At 45.3% G+C, this 25205-nt stretch overlaps 2 protein-coding genes across 3 annotated transcripts in view; both read right to left on the bottom strand.

The window, feature by feature from the left end:
- Nucleotides 1–290: 290 nt before the first annotated feature.
- On the bottom strand, nt 291–2423 carry cth1 (cysteine three histidine 1). Its single transcript, XM_071333919.1, has 2 exons — nt 2003–2423; nt 291–1587 (listed from the first exon to the last, which is right to left on the bottom strand). Exons 1-2 carry the CDS (start codon nt 2009–2011, stop codon nt 637–639), a joined length of 960 nt encoding a protein of 319 aa, XP_071190020.1. The 5' UTR covers nt 2012–2423; the 3' UTR covers nt 291–636.
- Nucleotides 2424–3246: 823 nt separating this feature from the next.
- LOC139534629 (metastasis-associated protein MTA2-like) overlaps nt 3247–25205 on the bottom strand; it is a 37503-nt gene continuing 15544 nt past the window's right edge. Inside the window, exons 3-18 of one of the 2 annotated variants that reach the window (XM_071333916.1) lie at nt 22136–22229; nt 17234–17351; nt 15722–15785; nt 13595–13712; nt 12805–12907; nt 12211–12310; nt 10799–10987; nt 10524–10598; nt 10315–10373; nt 10111–10211; nt 9834–9991; nt 9362–9590; nt 9183–9272; nt 7321–7442; nt 6847–6989; nt 3247–6406 (exon numbers count right to left, since the gene is read on the bottom strand). In XM_071333916.1, the coding sequence (XP_071190017.1) occupies nt 6253–6406; nt 6847–6989; nt 7321–7442; nt 9183–9272; nt 9362–9590; nt 9834–9991; nt 10111–10211; nt 10315–10373; nt 10524–10598; nt 10799–10987; nt 12211–12310; nt 12805–12907; nt 13595–13712; nt 15722–15785; nt 17234–17351; nt 22136–22229 (1917 nt within the window). In that variant the 3' untranslated portion in view covers nt 3247–6252. The remainder of the gene's footprint in view (nt 6407–6846; nt 6990–7320; nt 7443–9182; nt 9273–9361; nt 9591–9833; nt 9992–10110; nt 10212–10314; nt 10374–10523; nt 10599–10798; nt 10988–12210; nt 12311–12804; nt 12908–13594; nt 13713–15721; nt 15786–17233; nt 17352–22135; nt 22230–25205) is intronic. The other variant, XM_071333917.1, reaches the window with a different exon arrangement.

The following is a 25205-nucleotide window of genomic DNA, read 5'->3' as shown; positions in this document are numbered from 1 at the left end:
ACGTTCAAGGAATAAAGTGATTGCAAGTAGTCCGTTTAAAAGGCCAGTAGCAGTCAGGAAGAGAAAAATATTATGCCCTTTTAGTGCAGTTTAAGTCAAATTTGGGGCTTGCATCCCAAATGTCAAGTACACAGGTAGAAAAGTCTCCATTAAGAGCATAATTTATGTAATTAAAGCCTACCCAGACAAGGTAAAAGTAGTTACCTATTGGCCAAAAATAGAACAGCTTACTAAAATGGAATCATGATAGCAGTAAAAAGTTCTGGCTCGTTCAGTGAATGAAGGAGAAGTTGTTAAAAATTGTGGTTTATTCAAGGCAGAAGTATCACAATAAATAAAAACTTAAGTTAAAACTCTTAAATAAACACGTATAACCTCATTAAAATGTACAGTTACAAGGCCTAATCTACATATAAACAAAGATGAGTGGATCAGTCAGAACACCAATGAGGCCATACAAATTGTAATGCAGGACAGTCTAATCAGTCTCTCCAAACTACTATTGAAGATTGACACATGGAACACCCCAAAAGACACTATCTCCACCCCCCTATTAAAATACATGTGGCCTCCAAGATCATAGCAAACCATCACAATATACATCACATTAGTTACAATACCATTCTTGCCTAGTGACTAAAGCTTGTTCCCCCAGACACCCTGCATGTTGCAGGCAGCCTCCATGGCCTGGCTGTTCTCCAGTTGCTGGAGCCTGAGGGCCAGAGGCAGCAGCACATCATTCAGCTGGCTGGAGAAGGCGAAGGCATTGTGGGCCACAGGGTTGTTCAGCGGGGTGGATGAATCATCAGGCCAGACCGGGGAGGGCAGTCCAGATGGGGGAGAGGAGGATGAGGAGCAGGGAGAAGAGGAGAACCTGTCCGAAGCTAGGGACAGCAGATGGGCGGGGGCGCCCCCCTGGATGTTGCTCGGCAGGCCGTGTTGGAAACAGCAGCGGGTGCCGTAGAGGCAGAAGCCAAAGGAGCTAAAGGTGCGGCACAGGGCCCCGCGGGGCTTCCAGTCCTGGGATTGTGGCTGGGGCCTGGCAATGGGGGCCTTCTCAGGAGCGCTGTCTGGGGACTCCAGGCCGCCATCACTGAGGCCGCCATTACCGTCACCCTCGATGTGCAGGAAGTTGCAGCGTGAGCCAAAGGGGCACACACCGAACGAGCGGTAGGTGCGGCAGGGGATGTTGCGGCGCCGGCGGTGGGGGGGACGCTGCTCCTTGGCAGTGTGGGCGAACAGGCAGCGGGTGCCATAGACGCAGTAGCCTGCTGTGTGGAAGGTCCGGCACAGTTCCGTCTTGTACTTGGGGTGGCGGGACTGCACGTGGAGGTCGTGGAGGCCATGGGCAAACTGGCAGCGCTCAGCATACTTGCAGAAGCCCGTGTCGGCATAGCGGCTGCACAGCTCCGTCTTATAGCGGGTGGAGCACAACCAGGGGATCTGGGAGGGAGACTCCACTAGGGGCAGGAGGGCCTCAGCCATGGACATGCTTCCCCCACCTCCAGTTGAGCAGTGCTCCCTAGGGAACAACAGGTCATCTAGTCCCTCATGGTAGGGGAACATGGGCAGGTCATCACTGCTTCTCTGAGGAGTAGAGAACCATTGTAAATGTCAAGTTTGAAAGGATTTATTTGGATGGTAATCACCTGAAACTAGGTCAGGAGACAGTGAAAATGCAACAGTACACTAGCAAGTAGCTCTGTGTACATACCACAATTAGTCAACAACAAAAAACAGGCCGACTTAACACTAATCTCATCACATGACAGAATATTGTCTCAAACATTGTTCCCCCTGGTCCTTTGAAGTAGAGAATGTCTTAATGAGACTAACCTGGATAAAAAGGAGGTTAAATGAAAAAAAGGCAAGCAACTGCCACGTCTAACTTAGAAAGCAATTTATTTTACTATAGAAAATCCAATAAAAGCAGGGTAAGCTACTGAAGAAGCATCACAATGAAGTATTTCTGAAACAAAGCATAAAAGCAGCATTACTATACCTTAAACATTGTTACGAATTGAAGATATTGCCCAACGACTGTGCCTCCGACGCTCTCCACCTGTTGTTAGACTGTAACTTCAATGTCCAAGCCAAATTCTAAAGAACTGTTTTCCGTATGAAATTCGTAGAAATAAAATAAACGTTAAAACCTATTCTAGCCTACAGACCGTTAACGAAGTGAACTACCGGCCACCCTACTTGCTTTGTTATGAAGTCGCACGTATCTTGCGCCTGTGTCCTCTGTATTTTAACTTGACCCAGTTCCCACTCCCGCCTTCCCTTTAAAACGAGGATCAGCTGTGCAACATTAAACGCCAGTAGGGCGTTCGAATCCACCAATCAGATGCAATGTAGCTGGTATTCGATTAGCAACGGCCAATGGCGTTGAGTCTCTGCGACAACGTTGCAGTTTTAGCGCCGGATGAAATGGTCCTTAGCACGGACGCAATAAACATATGCCAATTAATGCCCTGATTACTAACGTCAAGCCCATTGGGTACATAAACAATTATTCTGTTCTCTGCCAATTCACACCACAGTTGGAGGTCAACCTCACACCTGAGTAATTTGTTAATTAAATGCTGTCTGTTAGGGGGGAAATATAAACCTTTGTGTGACATATAGGCTGTTTACACAGGCAGCCTAATTCTGATATTTTTCCCGTAATTGGTCTTTTGACCAATCAGATAAGATCTTTTGCCTATAATTATGGGAAAAGATCAGAATTGGGCTGCCTGTGTGAATGCAGCCACTGTGTATTTATGATTGATCAAAGTATTATTCAGTTTAAAAGTTATACTGTGTTCTTGGAATATATATATACAATAAATTGTTCTTGTTTGGCGGAACTAGTCTAAGGTTACAAAATTTATTTTCTACAGAATCCAACACCATCGTGTGGTTCATATGTATACCTCAAAATGTTCAATTGATAAAGGATATCATTCAATTATTTAACTAGGCAAGTCAGTTATGAACAAATTCGTATTTACAATGACGGACTACACCGGCCAATGCTGGGCCAATTGTGCGCCGCCCTATGGGCCTCCCAATCACGGCCGGTTGTGATACAGCCTGAAATCGAACCAGGGTGTCTGTAGTGACGCCTCAAGCACTGAGATGCAGCGACTTAGACCACTGCGCCACTCGGGAGCCCGTTAATCATGCGTGTTTACATTTGACACTGACATCTAAGCAACATTACATCATACACGTCCAGAAAAAGCACACACCAGATAAATGTATAGGACCACAAAGAAAAAAAAAATCTTTATTTTCTTATCAAGATACATTAAAAGGATACAGACATTGGAATAAAAAACACTTGAGAAAACCCATTAATTGTAGCATAATTCTCTCTCCAACATACAAAATTCTAACCCCCTCTACATCCCTCCCACCTGCTCTGATTTGCCCCCCCCTCCAAACCCACCCAATGGAGAGCAATGTTCACATGTACAGTATTTTAACCCTCTCCACAATATGGAGTAATTACAAGCCTTCTTCCCCAAAGATTTAATATAAAAAAACTACTTTTCAATAGGCCAAGTTTTTTTTTTCCTTCTTCAGATTAGTATTTTAACACTTCAAATTGTTTTAGAAACATTACAAAAGCCCACATTGGGACCAAACTTGCTTATAAATCAGTCATTTCTACCCCCATACTGGCTGCCATTGCACACAGAGCCCTGAGGGAGAAAGAGGAATTATAATATCCAATTAAGAATTAATTTAATCTAAACTCACCCTTTCTTCATAATAAACACAAAAAGGGAAAATTAAGATTCAAACCAAATCAACCCACAAGTAGAGACATCCCTGGAGATTCCACTCCCATCATCAACGACGTGACTCCAGCACCCAGGCCAATACATATTGCTGCTTTAGTAACAACATTATCTGACAACAACCAGCTCGTAACATCATTTGCCACTTTCATTCAAACCCAAGACCCAAACAGTCCATTGTCATAATTGCTGTGGCCTAGTCTATGTTTGGGAGAGCTGAAGGCATATGATTTATTGGTACAGGTGACAAAATTAACAGGGGCCGTCTAAGAATGGAGTTTTACACCTAGAATGTTTTATTTTTTTATGGCTCAATTCTGACTCCACTAAAACAAACCCATATTTCTCCCAATAAGGACCTCAAAGACAACAGTATCTATTTTGCATGTCCCAAACAATCAGATCCACATCCAGTACCAATTTTGTTTGAATATCTTCCAAACCTACACAATATGAAACTCATCTACCTTGTTAACTTACACCACCCTTTCCTAAACCCTTACTTTTTCCTCTCGCCTACCATAGTATTGAAGACACAAGACCGCTGTACTCAAGCGGTTGCCTGACGATTCATCCTGAATTTAATTCCTCTGCTCTATCGATCGCTACATTCATTCAGTCTAAAACTGCCATCCTAGACGTTGCTTGTTTGACTTCAAAATGAGGGGCGTTGAACAAAACAAATCCATCAGTGATTGGATAGTCTAACCAATCAGTGTATCAAAGTTGATAACGTCAGCATGTAGGCAGGCTCTGGCCCAACCCATAGGTTTCTGGGACCAATCAGAACGGTCAGTATGTGTTTGCGTTCTAGAAATCGTCGGGGGAGGCAGGCAAATCCAGACTCATCGTGGAGAAGGAACGTCAGTTAGTGGGAACGATGTGGCTGGGTAGCCAGGCAACTCAAGCGGTCTTTCTCAGTCAAAACCAAAATGCACCCAAATGCATTACAGAGAAGGATCCCGACTGTCTCTCTCCAGATGGGTAAATAAACGTCTGTAAAAAGTGTGACAATCAAGTGATGGTAAACAAGACAGGACTCAAATTGATTGTGACGACAATCAACTAGAAAAACAGAGCTCAACACCTAGAGGTTATGAGAGGGAGTTGGGTGGAAAGCTGCTGATGTTAAAAAGACCCGGGGGGGGGGGGGGGGGGGGTCAACAGAATTGATTTCCTCACTATCAAACCCTCAAACGTAACTTCTGATAGGATTGTGGAGAGATAGGGGGCAGGATCAGGTCTAATTTAGGTGTGGAGAGGGGGTGGGGCCTGATGTGATGGTGTAAGAGAAGACGGGGGTCTAAAGTAGAATCTGACAAGTATCCTTGAAGGATGGGTCACACAAAGCACTTTACTGCAACCTCCCAGACCTATGATGGAACAAGTGGGTGAAACCTTGATCAAAATAGACTTTCCCAAAAACATGCTAAAAAACTGCCCCACATAGCCCTCCCTATAGAATATGAATAACTAGAACGGACATTTAGTCAAATTGCTGTGGTTCTAGTATTTCTATTTCCATGGCCCTCCCACAACCACACCCCTACCAGTCCCCAAACAATTAGGTGTCAACCCCTCAAAATGCTACTAATATTTACACAGATAAGAAAGGACCTGGAGGGGAAAAAATAAAGTGTGCTTAAATCACCATTATTTCAGGATGAGAAATATTTCTGATTTTAAATTACACAGTTAAAATTATTTGCCATAAAAAAAAAAGGGGAGCAAAAATAATTAAGCAAAAAGAGCCGGAATAAAATAGTAAAGCCCAAAGCCTAGTGCGTGTATGTGGGGGGTGTTGTGTCTGTGTATACACTCAGTGTACAAAACATTAAAAACACCTGCTCTTTCGATGACATAGACCAGGGGAGGCAATCAGGCCCCGAGGACTGGAGTTGCCCACCCCTGACATAGACGGACCAGGTGAATGCTATGATCCCTTATTGACGTCACTTGTTAAATACACCTCAATCAGTGTAGATGAAGGGGAGGACACAGGTTAAAGAAGGATTTCTAAGCCTTGAGACATGGATTGTGTGTTATTCAGAGGGTGAATGGGCAAGACAAAATATTTAAGTGCCTTTGAACAGGGTATGGTAGTAGGTGCCAGGTGCACTGGTTTGAGTGTCAAGAACTGCAACGCTGCTGGGTTTGAGGCGTTCCTGAGGGCAAAAGGGGGTGTTCCTAATGTTTTGTACACTCAGTGTATGCGTAGTGTGTGTGTAAAGAATTGATGCCATGTACTAGATGTAATGCATACATGTGGGTGTCACTCGTGTGTGTGTGTGTGGGGGGTGGGGGGGGGTGGGAGCAGCACGTCAGCTTTTGGGAGGTAACAGAACAGAAGACGAGATTTAAAAAATACGACGAGAGAAAACAACTACTGGTATGGGGTTGTGCTGCTACACTAGCAGGTCGGTGCGCGGTGGTGCGCCCTCCCTGTTTCGCAGTGGGGGGGTTAGTCTTCCAGGACGATGGGCTCGCTGGTGCTGGAGGGCAGGATGGCTAGAGCCAGGGGCCGGGGAGGCAGGGGCAGCTTGACCCTGACGGGGAGGTGTGGTTTCCTGGCTGCCCGCCGCATCTCAGACTGGGTCAGGTGTTTCCTCAGAGCCCTGGAGGGGACAGAAATACACACGGTGAATTATCTGTAGGACTCAGATCAACATTGGCACACCTAGGAGTCCAAGGCTTTGTTGACACAGGTAGCACCTTCTCATTTTTTGCCCAATTATTGGCAAAAGATCTGTTCAGAATTTGGCTGCCTGTATAAAACACAGCCTAATGTCAAAGTGCACAGGTGCAAAGAAGAAAAACCTTCATCTCAGATTGAGAAATCTACATAGTACTATATTGAACATCTGACAAAGGGATCAATCAGGTATATGGCAAAACATTCAGTGGGAGAATATGTTTGGACTAAGATTGATCCCTTTGTCAGGTGTTCAATATAGAACTGCGTAGATTTCTCAACCAAAAAGCACAGAAGGTGATTTGTATCTTCCTGCTGACTGCTACTAAAGAGAATAACAGACGCTCAGAGACCAGGACCTACCTGGTGTATTTAGTAGCAACAAAAACCACAGGGTTTGGCGCGTCTCCTTGGTTCACTTTCTGACGCTTGATCACTGACTGAGAGGTGGTCCTCATGCCTGATGTGAACGGCCTCCCATTGGTGGGGAACGGCAGTGCCAACGCCTGTGACCAATAAGAGAAGAACAGTGAGAGGTGTGTGTGTGTAGCCACTTGGCCCAAGCTGTGGTCATGCTGCTATGCTCAGCGGTGATGGAGAGAGACAGATGGTCAGTAGATCTCCCACTGTTACAGAGGAACCAGAACCAGTGCCAGTCTGTCCCTCTCTGCAGTCTGAGTAGACAGGGACATGAGACACTACCCAAGGTTACAGTAAATGAGGCCGTCTATACCAAACAAGAACCGGTCAGTGTCACATGTATGGATTGACAGATAGAGGAAGTAAAAATGGCGGTTGTGGTTTGTGTGTTTGCATGCGTGTGCGAGGAGTACTCACGCTGCTGTCAAAGGGCCTCTTCCCGAGCAGGGCCGATCCCCCGCGGGGCTGGTTGGCCTGGTTGCGGTTGATGGGGGTGGGGGTGCCTCTGGGGGCCTTCAGCTTGAGTGGAGCCTGGATGGCTGGAGAGAGGAAAGGAGAACTCCAATCAAAAACGAAGCCACTTAAAATAAAAGTGCATACCGCTTCATGATACAGTACCAGTCAAACATTTGGACACACCAACTCATTCAAGGGTTTTTCTTTATTTTTACTATTTTATACATTTTAGAAAAATAGTGAAGACATCAAAACTATGACATAACACATATGGAACCATGTAGTAACCAAAAAAAGGTGTTAAATCAAAATATATTTTAGATTTGAGATTCTTCAAAGTAGCCACCCTTTGCCTTGATTAGGTAGTCACCTGGAATACATTTCAATTAACAGGTGTGACTTGTTGAAAGTACATTTGTGGAATTTCTTTCCTTCTAATGCGTTTGAGCCAATCAGTTGTGTTGTGACAAGGTAGGGGTGGTATACAGAAGATAGCCCTATTTGGTAAAAGACCAAGTCCATATTATGTCAAGAACAGCTCAAATAAGCGAAGAGAAATGACAGTCCATCATTACTTTAAGACATGAAGGTCAGTCAAAGTGGGACATTTCAAGAACTTTGAAAGTTTCTTCAAGTGCGGTTGAAAACACCATCAAGCGCTATGATGAAACTGTCTCTCATGAGGACCGCCACAGGAAAAGAAGACCCAGAGTTACCTCTGCTGTAGAGGATAAGTTCATTAGAGTTAACTGCACCTCAGATTGCAGCCCAAATAAATGCTTCAGAGTTCAAGTAACAGACACATCTCAACATCAACTGCTCAGAGGAGACTGTTCGAATCAGGCCTTCATGGTCGAATTGCTGCAAAGAAACCACTACTGAAGGACACCAATAAGAAGAAGAGACTTGCTTGGACCAAGAAACACGAGGAATGGAAATTAGACCAGTGGAAATCTGTCCTTTGGTCTGATGAGTCCATATTTGAGATTTTTGGTTCCAACTGCCGTGTCTTTGTGAGACGCAGAGTAGGCGAACGGATGATCTCCGCATGTGTGGTTCCCACCGTGAAGCATGGAGGAGGTGGTGTGATGGTGCTTTGCTGGTGACACTGTCAGTGATTTACTTAGAATTTAAGGCACACTTAACCAGCATGACACCCACAGCGATATGCCATCCCATCTGGTTTGCGCTTAGTGGGACAATGACCCAAAACACACCTCCAGGCTGTGTAAGGGCTATTTGACCAAGAAGGAGAGTGATGGAGTGCTGCATCAGATGACCTGGCCTCCACAATCACCCGACCTCAACCCAATTGAGATGGTTTGGGATGAGTTGGACCGCAGATTGAAGGAAAAGCAGCCAACAAGTGCTCATCATATGTGGGAACTCCTTCAAGACTGTTGGAAAAGCATCCCAGGTGAAGCTGGTTGAGAGAATGCCAAGAGTGTGCAAAGCTGTCATCAAGGCAAAGGGTGGCTACTTTGAAGAATTTAAAATCTAAAACATATTTTGATTTGTGTAACATTTTTGGGTTAATACATGATTCCATATGTGTTATTTCGTAGTTATGATGTCTTCACTATTATTCTACAATGTAGAAAATAGTAAAAACAAAGAAAAACCCTTGAATGAGTAGGTAGTTTTAACTGGTACTGTATTTCGACAGCAGGAGCATGGAAACATAAACGCAATTAGGGAGAAAAATTACACACAAGTTATTTTAGTGTCCGTGCCAAACGTGGGTAAATACACACAGTGTCAGCAACGTAAGACCTCTCAGGATCTCAATGATAATTTCTTCTGTGATTGGACTATTTTCTTACCCAGTTCCTTCACTATGGTGGCCAGCGGTGGTCGAGGGATCGAGCAGTTCTTTATAGGTGCCTTGGTCGCTTTAGGCAGCCTTATCATACCTGAGAAAAGAACACCATAAGCATTACAGAAAGTGTGTGTGTGTGTATATATAATGTGTGTGTATGTTCATGCGTGTCCATATACTCACACTCGGCCTTGACGGCATTGGCGTTGATGGAGGCGTAGGGGCGGCGTGCGGCGCTGCGGGGCTGCAGGATGTCGGTGCAGACGCGGCGGGCGATGCGCGTCAGCTTGGTGGTCTGCAGGATGAACGTCTGGCGGTTTTTGGCCAGCAGCTTGGCCCGCCCCCCACTAGTCGTGAAAGGTGACAGGCCCTGCACTTCCTGGCGGGTCATGTGACCTCGGGGGGTTGACTCCTGAGGGGCCAAGAGTTAATATATCAAAATATCATGATTGAATATCTCAGTCTACATTGGCTTCCTCTCCTCTGCTGGAGCTGTAATGATCTGATAACACCGGCTAGGCCACCAAGAATTCGGAAATTAAAATTATATTAACTCGCTCTTCCCTGTCCTATGCAGATAAAGGAAAGCTAGGCTATTGAGGTGCACCCAGTATTTGAGTGGTTTAGGGCAGCAGGTTAATAAAAGCAGACATACTGAGCCAGATCTTGCGGCGCCCTCTAGCTGTGTGGGGGTCTTCAGGCCTCCGTACTTCTTCCAGTAGATCCAGCAGGATGCACACAGTCTGCACTGCATGTTGGGAGGACCCCACGCGTACCACTGTGCTGACTGGGCGGCTGCAACAGAGGGGAGATCTGTTAGATGTCCAGAAAAAGAAATACGTCAAAATCATGGGATTGTTCACTACAGTTAGTCAGACAGACAATAGACCAGACACAAAACACAAACTAAAGTTGTATGGCAGAATACTCACTACGGCAGCTCTCACAGCTCAGTCCTTTCTGGAAGCCAGCGGCCCCGTTCATGCCAGGCTTGTTACCAGGAGCCATGATCTGGTTGGGGTTGGGCTTGGTGCTGGAGGTAGAGAGAGAGAGAGAGAGAGAGTTGATGTGTTTAGTTACCGTGGTAATGATGGAGATTGTGCATTGGCTCTGCTGCAGTTCAGACGGTTACTCACTAGGTGGGGATGTAAACCTGCTTCAGCTTGCTGTCTGCTTCCGCTGCCTTGAGTCGTTTCTGAAACAAACATACAATTCAATTTGCAAAGTAGCAACAAGTAGCTCTGCTTGTGAAGACAATTCTGCATTATATATCACTTAGGCCAATGCATAGTACTCTCTCATTGTTTCGTAGAGTGTGGCTCAATGGCAGAGTGGTGTATTTTACCTGTTGAATGTAGCGGTCGGTGGTTTTCCACATGTAGTAGAACTGAACCACGCTGGCTAGTGACTTCCACGGCAACTGGGGACAACAGAGTCAGAACATCCTTCAACACTGACCAGATGAAAGCACATAGGATACAGTTAATATAGAGTGGTGTTCCGGAGGTGCGTTTTGAAACGGAGGAGGTACTTCTCTTTCTAGATTCAAAATATTTGACCTTACTGTTCTTTCTGAACACAAGCCAGATATCTATTAGTGGAATACGGGAGGACACTTACAAAGTCCTGGCGGATGTCGTTGAAGTCCTTGCCATACTTCTCAAGGGCCTCCTCGAACAGCATGGCCTCTGAGGCGCTCCACTCCTCCATCTCGTCACGGCAGAGCACGGGCCCGCCCTGCGGCACCAGCGTGGACATGGCCTTGGCGAGGTCGTAGCCGTTCTTCTGCAGGGTATCCATCGCATGGAACTAGAGGGGGAGAGCGGGGACCATTAGATATATTGGTCATTTTAGACACAGGTTACCGTATTGAAATGTTTTAAAAATGTGAAATGACATTACATGGTAAACTAAGTGGCCAGTTTATTAGGTACACCCATCAAGTACTGTGTCGGACCCCCCTTTGCCTCCAGAACAGCCTGAAATATTTTTCATTTAACTAGGCAAGTTATTTTTCATTTAACTAGGCAAGTTTTTTTTCATTTAACTAGGCAAGTTAGTTAATAACAAATTCTTATTTACAATGACGGCCTACACCGGCCAAACCTGGACGAAGCTGGATCAATTGTGCGCCACCCTATGGGACACCCAATCACGGCTGGTTGTGATACAGCCTGGATTTGAACCAAGGTGTCTGTATTGACGCCTCTAGCACTGAGATGCAGTGCCTTAGGTCCTGAGTGGCGCAGCGGTCTAACGTGTACCAGGAGAACATTCCCCAGCAGCCTGTACCGTTGACACCATGCAGGATGAGTCCATGGGATCATGCTGCTTATGCCAAATCCTGACTCTGACATTAGCATGACGCAACAGGAACTGGGATTCTTCGGACCAGGCAATGTTTTTCCACTCTTCAAATTGTCCAGTGTTGGTGATCGCGTGCCCACTGGAGCCGCTTCTTCTTGTTTTTAGCTGATAGGAGTAGATCCCTGTGTGGTTGTTTACGGTTTGTGGCGCGCCTGTTAGCTTGCACAATTCTTGTCATTCTCCTTCGACCTCTCACCTCTCAGCTGTTTCCACCCACAGGACTGAGTGGATGTTTTTAGTTTGTTGCACCATTCTCAGTAAACCCTAGACACTGTCGTGTGTGAAAAGCCCAGGAGGGCGGCCGTCTCTGAGATACTGGACCTGGCGCGCCTGGCACCGATGATCATACCACTCTCAAAGTTGCTTAGGTCCCTGGTTTTGCCCATTCTAACGTTCAGTTGATCAGTAACTTAATGCCTCGATGCCTGTCTGCATGCTTTCTATAGCAAGCCACAGCGGCGTGACTCACCATCTGTAGGAACCATTTTCATGAACGGGGTGGTGTACCTAATAAACTGCCCACTGAGTGTATAGTCCAATATAATGAATAACATTACATGTACGAATTAGGACAAGGTAGATATCCATTGTTTTAAGGGTTATATGCAGAGCGCTTAGTGATTGTCCATGTCCCATGGTGACGAGACAAAGTGTATGTGTCTCACCAGCGTGATGTCTCGGGAGGCGGCCGCAGCACTCATATGCAGGCTGGGTTGACGGATAGAGCTGCTGCAGTCCAGGGCTCGGGCAAACGTCCCCACAGCACTGGAACACACAACCATCAAATATCATCATTAGAATCAAATGACAAACCCAGTACTGAAACAGACAAACTCCTAACTTATCAAGAACGAGACAAAAAATACCCTATCGATTGCGGTTTTGTAAATCGGTGTGAATTTTCACCATATGGCCACTAGATGGTGCTGCAGCTTGAGGTCGTTCCCTACATAAAGTCGATTCCCTCCAAAAACAGACTTGGGCCCAAACATGCTGTATGTTGACTGGAGTCCTACTGCTACTACACCGCTTAGGCAAGACCATTCAAAGATGTCTTGAGAACATTGCAAAATCTCAATACACTAATATCAAGCTCAAAAAGGTGGACACTTTGCAACTCAAAGCCATCCAGTTTACATTACTTCAGAATGTGTTCCAAGCTCATGACAACAAGGCCCTGACAAGGACCTCCATAGCAACAGGGTGTAACCAGGGCAATGTGTGACAGATGGAGGGGGACAGGGCCAGGGGACACTCACCGAGCCACCACCAGAAACTGGTCGATCTGTGGGTCTTTGAGCTGGTTGTCGGGGTGCCACACCTTGACCTCCAGCTTCTCCTGAATACGGGTGTCTTCTTCACCTGGGAGAGATGACAGCAAGAGGACAACCATCAGACATGTTAACAAATGTTGCAGACAGACAGAGACACTGGTTGTGGTTGCGTGACCCACTATTTGGGAAACAAGAGAGAGAGACATGAGAGGAGAGGCAATGGTGAAATAAATGAATAGGAGAGAGATGAGTCAAAGAGAAATAGATGAATGAGAGCAGAAGGTGAAAACAACAAAATGGACAGGGTATGCATGTCGGTCTAACCAGACTGAACTAGTGTCACAAAGGCACAAACAACCTTCACAAAATGGCAACCTTCAACTTAACACTGGCTAGGCTACACAAGGGAAGATAAAACAAGAGGGAAACATCTAACTACACTACTTGCTGTCAGAAGGGAAGTGACGTCGTGTTCAGTGGGCAGAAAATTGAGTTCTCCAACAGGAACACAGATTCCCCTTTTCCATTCCAAAACATGACCGATTTCTCCCTACTCATGATTTACGATCCCATACAGCTCAAATAATTTAGACACGTGATAGATAGCAGACATTCTTCAAACCTAGCACTTTTAGAAATGGGGCCCAACTTAAATGTGTGTTAAGTCTGAGAGCACTATGATCACTATAATAGGCTGCAACCTGATAGGCCGGTGTAAAAGGTCAGAGTTCAGCCACCCAAACACCCCCCCTTCTACACACAGACAGACACAGACCTTCGGCTAACTTGTCGGGGATCTCGGCCTGGTACTTGGAGCCCACCCGAATCTCTCCTTGGTCCGCCAACAGGGTCTTCTGGACCGGGTCAAACACCAGCGAGTAGAAGAAACACTCCTGGAGCACAGAAAACAGATGGAAGGTTGGGGCTAGAGAATTTACATCGGGGATGGGCAACTGGCAGCCAGCCCCCCTTCTGGCCAAGTTCCACTCAGAAACTCAGTAATATAACTCTTAACTTACTGTTGAGAGTTAGAATAGCAAAACATTTGGTTGTGCGCATAAGCAGTTTCTCTTTTGTCAGACACTGACAGTTACTCAATTAGCCCATGTCAGCTAACTTTAATAAAATAAAATAAAATATTGGTAAGTTACTCTAGCCAGGGTTCATATACATTTTGAAAGATCAAATTTCATCACTTTTCCCATGACTTGTAACCAAAATTTCATGATCAACAATAGCCGGCATCTCTATACATGTATAAAAAAAGTTTGCATAATGTGGTATGGACACTGCTTTCTGATCCCATGTCCCATCTGATGGTGTTGTGCAAGGCACTGAACTCCCCCCCCAAAAAATAAAAAGTGTATTTTACTTTTTTTGCGTGGCGTGCTAAGCCTTGGTTTGACGTTTATTATCTCACTTATTTTTGGCAATACGTTATTTGGTATAAACTGGAGAAAATAATTGAAATTGCAGGCATTGGTTTCAAAATTGCATTGGGATTCACTGCAATGTTGTAGTTCCCAAGGGGTGTCAATCCTGATTAGCCAATGGGCTTTCAAGATTTTGCAGGAGTTTCATATGATTAGTTCTGTTCAAGACGACCCACCTAGCCTCTCCCGCCTAATTCAAAACCAAGGCAACACTGAAGATGAGATTCGTTTTCACATGCCAAGCAGCTAGCAAGCCTTCTTTTGTTATTTAAAAAAGTTCAGGACACAAAATGTCAATGGAAAATAAGGCAGATGTCCACTCATGTATTGCCTCTTGGACAAAGGAGTATGGATTCTTAAAACTGTTGTTTGTCGGACATCAAGTGTACGGCGTCATTTTAAAACGAGACATGAGAAAAACTTCAGGGGGAGGCGGACAATAATGAAGGAATCAAGAGGGCCGTGTCCAGGTATGAAAAGCAAAGCAGTGTGTTTACAAATCTACATGCAGTCTAAAGTCAAGCTACAGAGGGGAGCTACAGAGTTGAGCAGGGCATTCCTAAACATGGAAAACCATTTGCTAAATGAGGAATATATCAAGGAGGCTTTCCTCAGTAGTTCGCAGGCTTTATTTGATGGATTGCCTGACAAAGACAATCATCTCAAAGATAAAAGAAACGCCTGTGTCTGCCAGAACTGTTGAAAAGGCGCATTACCGAGATGGTTGAAAATGGAAAGGAACAGCAAACTGTAGCGTTAAAAGATGCACCTGTGTGGCTCTTGATGAGTGTGGATGTGAATGACATTCCATGATACTGTGACTCAGAGCAGGTACATGAGGAGCGTGGCCTAAAACCCATGCATTGTACTACTCAAGGGAAAGATGTGGCAAAAGCCATCGCAGGTCATTTTTAAGAGAGAGAGCTATTGGCTATTACAACTGACGATGGCCCCGCTATGGTGGGGAAACAAAGGATTCACAGAGCTGATTTTAGATCAGATTGTCACTATCACATTCACCAGGAGAATCTGTGTTCCAAGATCAAGCCCGTGGTGCTAATGGACAGCGCCTCTGTTTAGTGAGCGAATTCATCCGTTTGTGGGCAATTAGATGTTCAATATAGACAATTAGTTGTAGTGCACATATGCAAATCATTACTGGCACGCAGATCGTTAGAATTGGTAGAATAAATTGTAAAATTGACAATCTACACAAAAAAGGTTTCCGACCCCTGATCTATTGAGTTGCAAATGTCCCATCAAAGTTACCCATCCCTGATTTACACCGTCACTCAATGCTTCAGTACCTACAGCACTACTTTCTCCTTCCTTCTCCTCCTTTAATTTCTCCTTGTGTTTTACAGTCCTTGCGCAAAAGAGTAATACAAATATATTTGGGGGAGATGCAAATATTTTGGAATAAATCCTTAGTGTCCAGTTTGCCTCATTGTAAAAAAAGTGAAGCTCACCTCTTTCTCCAGGTATCCGGCGAGGACGTCTGTTTCGTTGAGGAGTGTAACGTTACATTTCCCCCTGGGGAGAGAGAGAGGGGTGACCGGGGAAGAGCATTCAGAGGTCAATAAGGTACCATGCAATACACACTATTCATCTGAACTGACCTGCACCAATCCTCGATACTGTAATATATCCCCAATAAGGCATTGGAAAACAAAATAAATGTCTGTGGAAATGCTGTAAATGAACAAGTTACAAATATTGAAGAAAATTTCAACACAATTCAAGTATTTCTACACTTATAACCCCTCAACTTATTTTGAGATCAAGAGCCTGAACTGTGATGGTTCATGTTACGAAGGGACATTTTGAACACATTACTGGCTTAATGGTTATGAATATGCCATAGATAAGTTTAGGTGGGAAGGCCAAAAGACCAGAGGTGGCAGAACGGAGTACTCTGGTTGAGGTGTAGGGTTTGAGCATAGCTTAAAGGTAGGGAGGGGCATGGTAGTTGCTCCGTAGGCAAGTACCATGGTCTTGTAGTGGATACGAGCTTCGACTGGAAGCCAGTGGAGTGTGCGGAGGAGTGGGGTGACATAAGAGAACACCAGGCGGGCTGTGGTGTTCTGGACAAGTTGCAGGGGTTTGATGGCACGAGTGGCGAACCCAGCCAACAACAAATTGCACTAGTCCAGACGGGAGATAAGGACCTTAAGGACTCTTCCCTGGGAGGAAGAGCAGCTCATTCTTGTTGATGTTGAGCTTGAAGTAGTAGGCCGACATTCAAGCTGACTGGCGTGTTGCCACCTGGGTGTCAGAAGGGGGGGAGAAAAGTAGTTGAGTGTCATTCACATAGCAATGATAGGAGAGACCAGTGAAGATATGACAGAGCCGAGTGATTTGGTGTAGAGAGAGGAGAGGGCCTAGAACTGAGCCCTGGGGGACACCAGTAGTGAGAGTATGTGGTGCAGACACAGATCCTCTCCACGTCACCTGGTAGGAACGGCCTGAGAGGCTGGAGAGGAAGATCTGATGGTTCACGTGTCGAAGGCATCGGATAGAACTCGGTAGGATGGGAACATAAGCGAGAGAGAGAGTCAACTTTGGCAGTGCGGAGAGCCTCCGTGACACAGAGGAGAGCATTCTCAGTTGAGTGACCAGTTTTGAAGCCTGACTGCTTAGGGTCAAGAATATCATTCTGTGAGAGATAGCGACAGAGTTGGTCATAGACAGCATGCTCAAGTGTTTGAGAGAAAAGAAAGGAATACCAGTCTGTAGTTTATGACGTCAGAGGGGTCGAGTGTTGGTTTCTTGAGAAGGGGCGCAACTCTGGCCATTTTAAAGTCAGAGAGGACGCAGCCATGGATGAGTTGATGAGGGAAGTCAGGAATGGACATATCAGTCCTGTCATATGACACTATATCCTGTCAGGGTTGAACTGGTTCAATGGCAGAACTCTTGTTTGCAGCTACTGCTATGTGGTGAGTCTACGCCTCAGGACACACACGCTCTCTCTCGATTACCTTATGTGAGTGGCTGGTAAAGACTCAAACTGCCGAGAGAGGAAGAGTTCTCTGTGTTTCAGCTGGTGTTTCTGCTGTTCAGACACTGTGGGCTGCTTGGACTCCTCCTCAAAGTCTCCTATGAAAAAACACACAAAAACAAAATGAGCAACAAAGCACACTTTCCAATTCTATGGGCTCTAATAATCTTGATCAGGGTATGATAAAATTAATTCACATCAATACAACTGATTGATAATTGTGGCTGTGGGGATGAAGATCCCGCTTTACCTTTGTATAATTTGTATAATTTTTTAAAATATATATATTTTTTCAAGTTTTATTGAGAAATAAACCTTTGATGGATTACAGTAAAAGGGATAAAGCTCAGAAAGTGAGTGCCGGAACACAGGATGGAACAGCTGCCTCCGGGGACATATGTTGACTCATCCTATACTCCTATTTGTGGCGAAGCATAAATTGGGAGGGGAAAAATGGGGTGGGGGGGGGGGACACACTTCAAAAACCCCACCTCAAATTTGTATCTCAAGCAGACCATTAAAAAAAAAAAAGATTGCCATTTCCTCATAGAGGATGATACTTTTAACAAACTTAATTACCATTTTTATGGAAGGAAAACTACTTCACTTACATATAATTAATTATAGGTCACATTTCATAGAAATCTGGAAATGCTGGAAAGTCTGTCTTTATATAGAGTGCAAATGGAAAGCATTCAGACCCCTTGACCCCCCACATTTGGTTACATTACAGCCTTATTCTAAAATTATTTCAATTAAAAAATAAACTTTAAATCTACACACAATAACCCATTAAGACAAAGCAAAAACAGGTTTTAGAAATGTTAGCTAACTTACTAATAATAGAAAAAACTGAAATATGACGTTTACATAAATATTCAGACACATTACAGACCCTAGTACCTTGTCGAATAGCTTTTGGTAGCAATTACAGCCTTGAGTATGACGCTACAAGCATGGCACACCTGTATTTGGGGAGTTTTTCCTATTCTTCTCTGCAGATCCTTTCAAGCTCTGTCAGGTTGGATGTGGAGCGTCGCTGGACAGCTATTTTCAGGTCTCTTCAGAGATGTTAGATTGGGTTCAAGTCCAGGCTCTGGCTGGGCCACTCAAGGACATTCAGAGATTTGCCACTCCTGCATTGTCTTGGCTGTGTGCTTAGGGTCGTTGTCCTGTTGGAAGGTGAACCATCACCCCAGTCTGAGGTCTTGAGTGCTCTGGAGCAGGTTTTCATCAAGGATCTCTATGTACTTTGCTCCGTTTATCTTTGCCTCGATCCTGACTGGTCTCCCAGTCCCTGCTGCTGAAAAACATCCCCACAGCATGATGCTGCCACCACCATGCTACACCATAGGGATAGTGCCAGGTTTCCTCCAGACGTGACACTTGACAACCAGGCCAAAGAGACCAGAGAATCTTGTTTCTCACTGGCAGAGTCCTTTAGGTTCCTTTTGGCAAAAATCCAAGCGGGCTGTCATGTGGCTTTTACTGAGGAGTGGCTTTTGTCTGGCCACCCAACCATAAAGGCCTGATTGGTGGAGTGCTGCAGAGATGGTTGTCCTTCTGGAAGGTTTTCCCATCAGAGGTATTCTGGACCTCTGTCAGAGTAACCATCGGGTTCTTGGTCACCTCCCTGAGCAAGGCCCTTCTCCCCCGATTGATCAGTTTGGCCGGGCGGCCAGCTCTAGGAAGAGTCTTGGTGGTTCCAAACTTCTTTCAATTAAAAATGGAGGCCATTGTGTTCTTGGGGACCTTCAATGCTGAAGAAAAGTTTTGGTACCTTTCCTTCGACCTCATGGCTTGGTTTTTGCACTGACAACTGTGGGACCTTATATAGACAGGTGTGTGCCTTTCCAAATCCATGTCCAGTCAAGTTGTAGAAACATCTCAAGGATGATCAATGGAAACAGGATGCACCTGAGCTCAATTTCGAGTCTCATAGCAAAGGGTCTGAATACTTATGTAAATAAGGTGTGTTTTTTTTAAACATTTGCAAAAAAATCTAAAAAAAACCTGGTTTTTCGTTTTGTCATTATTGGGTATTTTGTGTAGACTGAGGACAAACACACATTTAATCCATTTTAGCATAAGGCTGTAACGTAACTAAATGTGGAAAAAGGGAAGGGGTCTGAATACTGAACGCACTGTATGCCCTGGTACTTTATCTTGTACCGGTCCTTACTACGTAAGTGTAACCAATACGACCATGAACATAATTTCCTGCTCGGAAGGACAAACTATTCCTGTCTATTCTAGGGACTGACCTAGTATGCCCTTACAATGTAAAAAAATTACTGCATATAGCCTTAATGATCTGGCAGGCTAAAATGAGTCCATGCTGATAAAGAAACATTCATTTTCCTCATACGGAAGACAGTTTTGTATTATACCTTGTGTTACACTACTAGATTGTACATTTCTAAATTTCAGGAGGGTGAGTCAGTAATGTGTGTGAGGTGGCGGGGGTGGTGAATTGAGCGGGGAGAGAGCACTGGGCAGGACTATCTCTCGATCTCCACGGACTCCGCCCCTGCACTCAGCCAAAGGAAACCCTGTCAGTGGTAGAGGGAGGGGACCTCAGACCACACCCCTTTCTGTTAACCCCTCCTGCCATCCCTCAACCCCCCTCCTCCACCATCACCCCCTCCCTTGTCCGGCGAGTCCCTGCCAGACTAAGTGGGAAACCCTGTGCACCAAACCTGAGGCGCCCATCCCCCCCATTATCTACCCCCACACACACACACACACACACACACACACACACACACACACACACACACACACACACACACACACACACACACACACACACACACACACACACACACACACACACACACACACACACACACACGTAAAAAAAGAAACGCATACTGTACACACACACAGGAGGGACACACAAACGGGCAGACCAGCGCACGCGCTCTCTCTCTCTCCCTGCACACAGTCTCTCACATACACTCTTCCCTGACAAAGACACAAGGCAAGTCAGAGTTAACCCATTGCGTGCCGCAGCCCTGTGGGACACATCAAGGGCCTTTTGTTCTGAGCAGTGTGCCTGGACCGGAGGATAGGCAGAGAGGGAGGGGTGCAGGGGGCTGCACTCAGATGAGAGGGGGTGTTGGGGGGTCTGGTGGGAGAGGAGAAAGAAGCCCTGGTCCTGTATAACAGGACAGTGCCAAAGCAGTGGCTTGTGCTGCCGAGTGGGAGGCTGGAGTACAGGCATTTTGTTTTGGGGCGCCAGAGCCAAAACGCAGGAGAGGGAGACCAAAGACATAGAGTAGCGTAACGGCCGACAGCGGGTGTATATACAAAATAATGCCAGACCGGAGCAGAACAGGCAAAAAGGCCAGACCAGTTCTCGAAGGTTGACTGGGGCTAGACTGGACACGGTCAGTACGCCGGACCAGTTGTGGCCATTTATTTGGAACACAACCTCAGCCTCCTCCTCTCTCCCAGGTTCATAGACTGGTTCCAGCCAGTTTGAGGGCCCTCTGTTTTTCCGCTGACCTCCAGGGGAGGGTAGATGGAATACCTCCACAGCACATAGGCCACAGGGCCAGTTAACGCCAACACACCGCGGTGACATAACCACACGGCTAGCAGAGCTCCAGGGCTGAGGCAGGAGAGGAGATCACCCACCCACCTTGCTCCTCCTGGCCATGCCTGCCTCCTACTGGACTGACTATTGTCACTAAACAGCCACAGACAGGACCAATGTTTTTCTTCACAGCAGAAGCCCTAATCCAGAGTGACTTACAATAGCCTAAGTATCTTTAGTGAAACCAAACTGGAGATACTGTACACAGGTACCTCACATAATAATAAAAAAAAAGAAATATCAACATTCTATCCAAATAGTCGGACAAATTCAGCTATGTTCATCAGCATTACATACAGTACTAAGTACTATAAAATTGCATTCCAGGTCGATAATGCATCCATTTTGAGGTGTGGATCGGAGTGTCTTGTCTGGAGCACTGAATGCAGCCGTCCATGTTAGAGGTGTGTGTGAGAGAATCCAAGGAGAACTCAGTCATCGGTGTGTCATTAGCATCACCTAACTACCTCGGCACCCGCTTCGCTCTCCCTCCACCTCTCCTCTCTCTCCCCCCTACATCTCTCTACCTCTTCATCGCTACCTCTCTGCACCAGGTCACTTCAGTGAGATACCCTTGACTGTGTGTGATTTAAACACTGACTCTCAAACCAATAGCCAGACACTATTAGTCCTACTACAACAAACAACAAGTACAGTATGATTCATGATAGAAACAAAAACTAATTTCCCCTTCTCCATAGAGAATGAATCCTATTTCAGTATCCACTTCCTACTAAAAGCTGCAGTGGGACAGCACTATGCACAGTCTCTCACACACAGTTGTGCTTCAGAAGGAGACCGAGGTGTGCTTCAGAAGGAGACTGAGGTGTGTCCCAAATGGTACCCTATTCCATAGATGGGTCAAAAGTAGCGCACTAAGACCCATAAGGATCTGGTCAAAAGTAGTGCACTATATAGGGAATAGGGTACCGTTTGGGACGCAACCAGAGCATCCATCTACTTAGAGAGAGAGCCAATTGCCTGCTGGTAGTGCAGAGGGAGATGCCAATCTGATTGGAACACAAAACAGTACTCATATCCTGGATGGAGATAATAAACTGGTTTATGAAAGAGGATGTTTCGTCTAGACTAATAATGCTCTTCAATAACTTTACAGAGAGCATAGACTACACAGCATTAGACTACACAGCATTAGTTTAGCATAGAGATAAGAACTAGCCCACTCTCAAGCAGAATGTATTAGAACGCAGTGTCGGAACAGAGTTCTGACAGACTAAGAGAGAGACTGAAGTAAACAGGTAGAAAGACGGTTGTACTCACTTGCGTTGCTGTCGGCCAGAGTGTTGAGGTTGCCCGAGATGTCCCTCCTCCGAAACAGGCACACCACCTTGGCTTCCACGTTCCCATTGGCCGTCTGAGAGAGACGTGACAAGAGCGGTCAATTACTATTGGGCGGCACTTCCAAAGCTTGCCAAATTGCCTTTCTTGAATATTTGTCTTTCTTATTTCCATGACTGATCAAAACAAATCTCAAGCTCTCGTCTCTCTGCAGCAGACATATAACGTAGTGAGCAATACGTGTGGAAAAATTGCAATAAAATCACGTCATCGAATCATAACACATCGTATCAGCACCGAAGTATCATGATATCATCGTATCGTGAGGCCCTTGGCAATTCCCAGCCTGACATGAAATGGCAGCCTCAACGAAGCTCTGGACAAAGGTAGTGCACTAGATAGGGAACAGGATGCCATTTCTGACGCATCCTCAGTCACAATAACAGTAATGATATACATAACATACATGCATACATGCAGTACCAGTCAAAAGTTTGGACACACCTACTCATTCAAGGGTTTTTCTTTATTTTTACTATTTTCTACATTGTAGAATAGCGAAGACGTCAAAACTATGAAATAACACATATGGAATCATGTAGTAACCAAAAAGGTGTTAAACAAATCAAAATATATCATACATTATTCAAAGCAGCCACCCCTTGCCTTGATGACAGCTTTGCACACTTGGCATTCTCTCAACCAGCTTCATGAGGTAGTCACCTGGAATGCATTTCAATTAACAGGTGTGCCTTGTTCAAAGTTATTTTGTGGAATTGATGTTCTTCTTAATGCGTTTGAGCCAATCAGTTGTGTTGTGACAAGGTAGGGGTGATATACAGAAGATGGTCTTTTACCAAATAGGGCTATGTCCATATTATGGCAAGTAAAGCTCAAATAAGCAAAGAGAAACAACAGTCCATCATTACTTTAGGACATGAAGGTCAGTCAATCCGGACCATTTCAAGAACAGTTGCAAAAACCATCAAGCACTATGATGAAACTGGCTCTCGTGAGGACCGCCACAGGAAAGGAAGACCCAGAGTTACCTCTGCTGCAGAGGATAAGAAAATTAGTTACCAGCCTCAGAAATTGCTTCATAGAGTTCAAGTAACAGAAACATCTCAACATCAACTGTTCAGAGGAGACTGCGTGAATCAGGCCTTCATGGGCAAACTGCTTCAAAGAAGTGACGGAGTGCTGCATCAGATGACCTGGCCCCCACAATCAACCGACCTCAACCCACTTCAGATGTTTTGGGATGAGTTGGACTGCAGAGTGAAGGAAAAGCAGCCAACAAGTGCTCAGCATATGTGGAAACTCCTTCAAGACTGTTGGAAAAACATTCCAGGTGAAGCTGGTTGAGAGAATACCAAGAGTGTGCAAAGCTGTCATCAAGGCAAAGGGTGGCTACTTTGAAAAATCTAAAATAAATATACTTTGATTTGTTTCAACACTTGTTGGGTTACTACATGATCCCATGTGTTATTTCATAGTTTGTCTTCACTATTATTCTACAATGTAGAAAATATTCAAAATAAAGAAAAAAAAACATTGAATGAGTAGGTGTCCACACTTTTGACTGGTACTGTGTGTGTGTGTATATATATATATATAGTGGGGAGAACAAGTATTTGATAACCTGCCGCTTTTGCAGGTTTTCCTACTTACAAAGCATGTAGAGGTCTGTAATTTGTATCATAGGTACACTTCAAAAAAAAATCCAGAAAATCACATTGTATGATTTTTAAGTAATTAATTTGCATGACATAAGTATTTGATACTTCAGAAAAGCAGAACTTAATATTTGGTACAGAAACCTTTGTTTGTAATTACAGCGATCATACAGTTCCTGTAGTTCTTGACCAGGTTTGCACACACTGCAGCAGGGATGTTGGCCCACTCCTCCATACAGACCTTCTCCAGATCCTTCAGGTTTTGGGGCTGTCGCTGGGCAATACGACTTTCAGCTCCCTCCAAAGATTTTCTATTGGGTTCAGGTCTGGAGACTGGCTAGGCCACTCCAGGACCTTGAGATGCTTCTTACGGAGCCACTCCTTAGTTGCCCTGGCTGTGTGTTTCGGGTCGTTGTCATGCTGGAAGACCCAGCCACGACCCATCTTCAATGCTCTTACTGAGGGAAGGAGGTTGTTGGCCAAGATCTCGCGATACATGGCCCCATCCATCCTCCCCTCAATACGGTGCAGTCATCCTGTCCCCTTTGCAGAAAAGAATCCCCAAAGAATGATGTTTCCACATCCATGCTTCACGGTTGGGATGGTGTTCTTGGGGTTGTACTCATCCTTCTTCTTCCTCCAAACACGGCGAGGGGAGTTTAGACCAAAAAGCTCTATTTTTGTCTCATCAGACCACATGACCTTCTCCCATTCCTCCTCCAGATGGTCATTGGCAAACTTCAGACAGGCCTGGACATGCGCTGGCTTGAGCAGGGGGACCTTGCGTGTGCTGCAGGATTTTAATCCATGACGGCGTAGTGTGTTACTAATGGTTTTCTTTGAGACTGTGGTCCCAGCTCTCTTCAGGTCATTGACCAGGTCCTGCCGTGTAGTTCTGGGCTGATCCCTCACCTTCCTCATGATCATTGATGCCCCACGAGGTGAGATCTTGCATGGAGCCCCAGACCGAGGGTGATTGACCGTCATCTTGAACTTCTTCCATTTTCTAATAATTGCGCCAACAGTTGCTTCCTTCTCACCAAGCTGCTTGCCTATTGTCCTGTAGCCCATCCCAGCCTTGTGCAGGTCTACAATTTTATCCCTGATGTCCTTACACAGCTCTCTGGTCTTGGCCATTGTGGAGAGGTTGGAGTCTGTTTGATTGAGTGTGTGGACAGGTGTCTTTTATACAGGTACTTCCAAAGTTGTGGCAAAATGGCTTAAGGACAACAAAGTTAAGATATTGGAGAGGCCATCAAAGCCCTGACCTCAATCCCGTAGAACTGAAAAAGCGTGTGCGAACAAGGAGGCCTACAAACCTGACTCGGTTACACCAGCTCTGTCAGGAGGAATGGGCCAAAATTCACCCAACCTAT

The sequence above is a fragment of the Salvelinus alpinus genome, chromosome 11 (genome assembly GCF_045679555.1).
Source record: "Salvelinus alpinus chromosome 11, SLU_Salpinus.1, whole genome shotgun sequence".
Classification (NCBI taxonomy): Eukaryota; Metazoa; Chordata; class Actinopteri; order Salmoniformes; family Salmonidae; genus Salvelinus; species Salvelinus alpinus.
The sequence above is the reverse complement of the archived record's forward strand: the minus strand, read 5'-3'. Positions and strand labels throughout refer to the sequence as shown.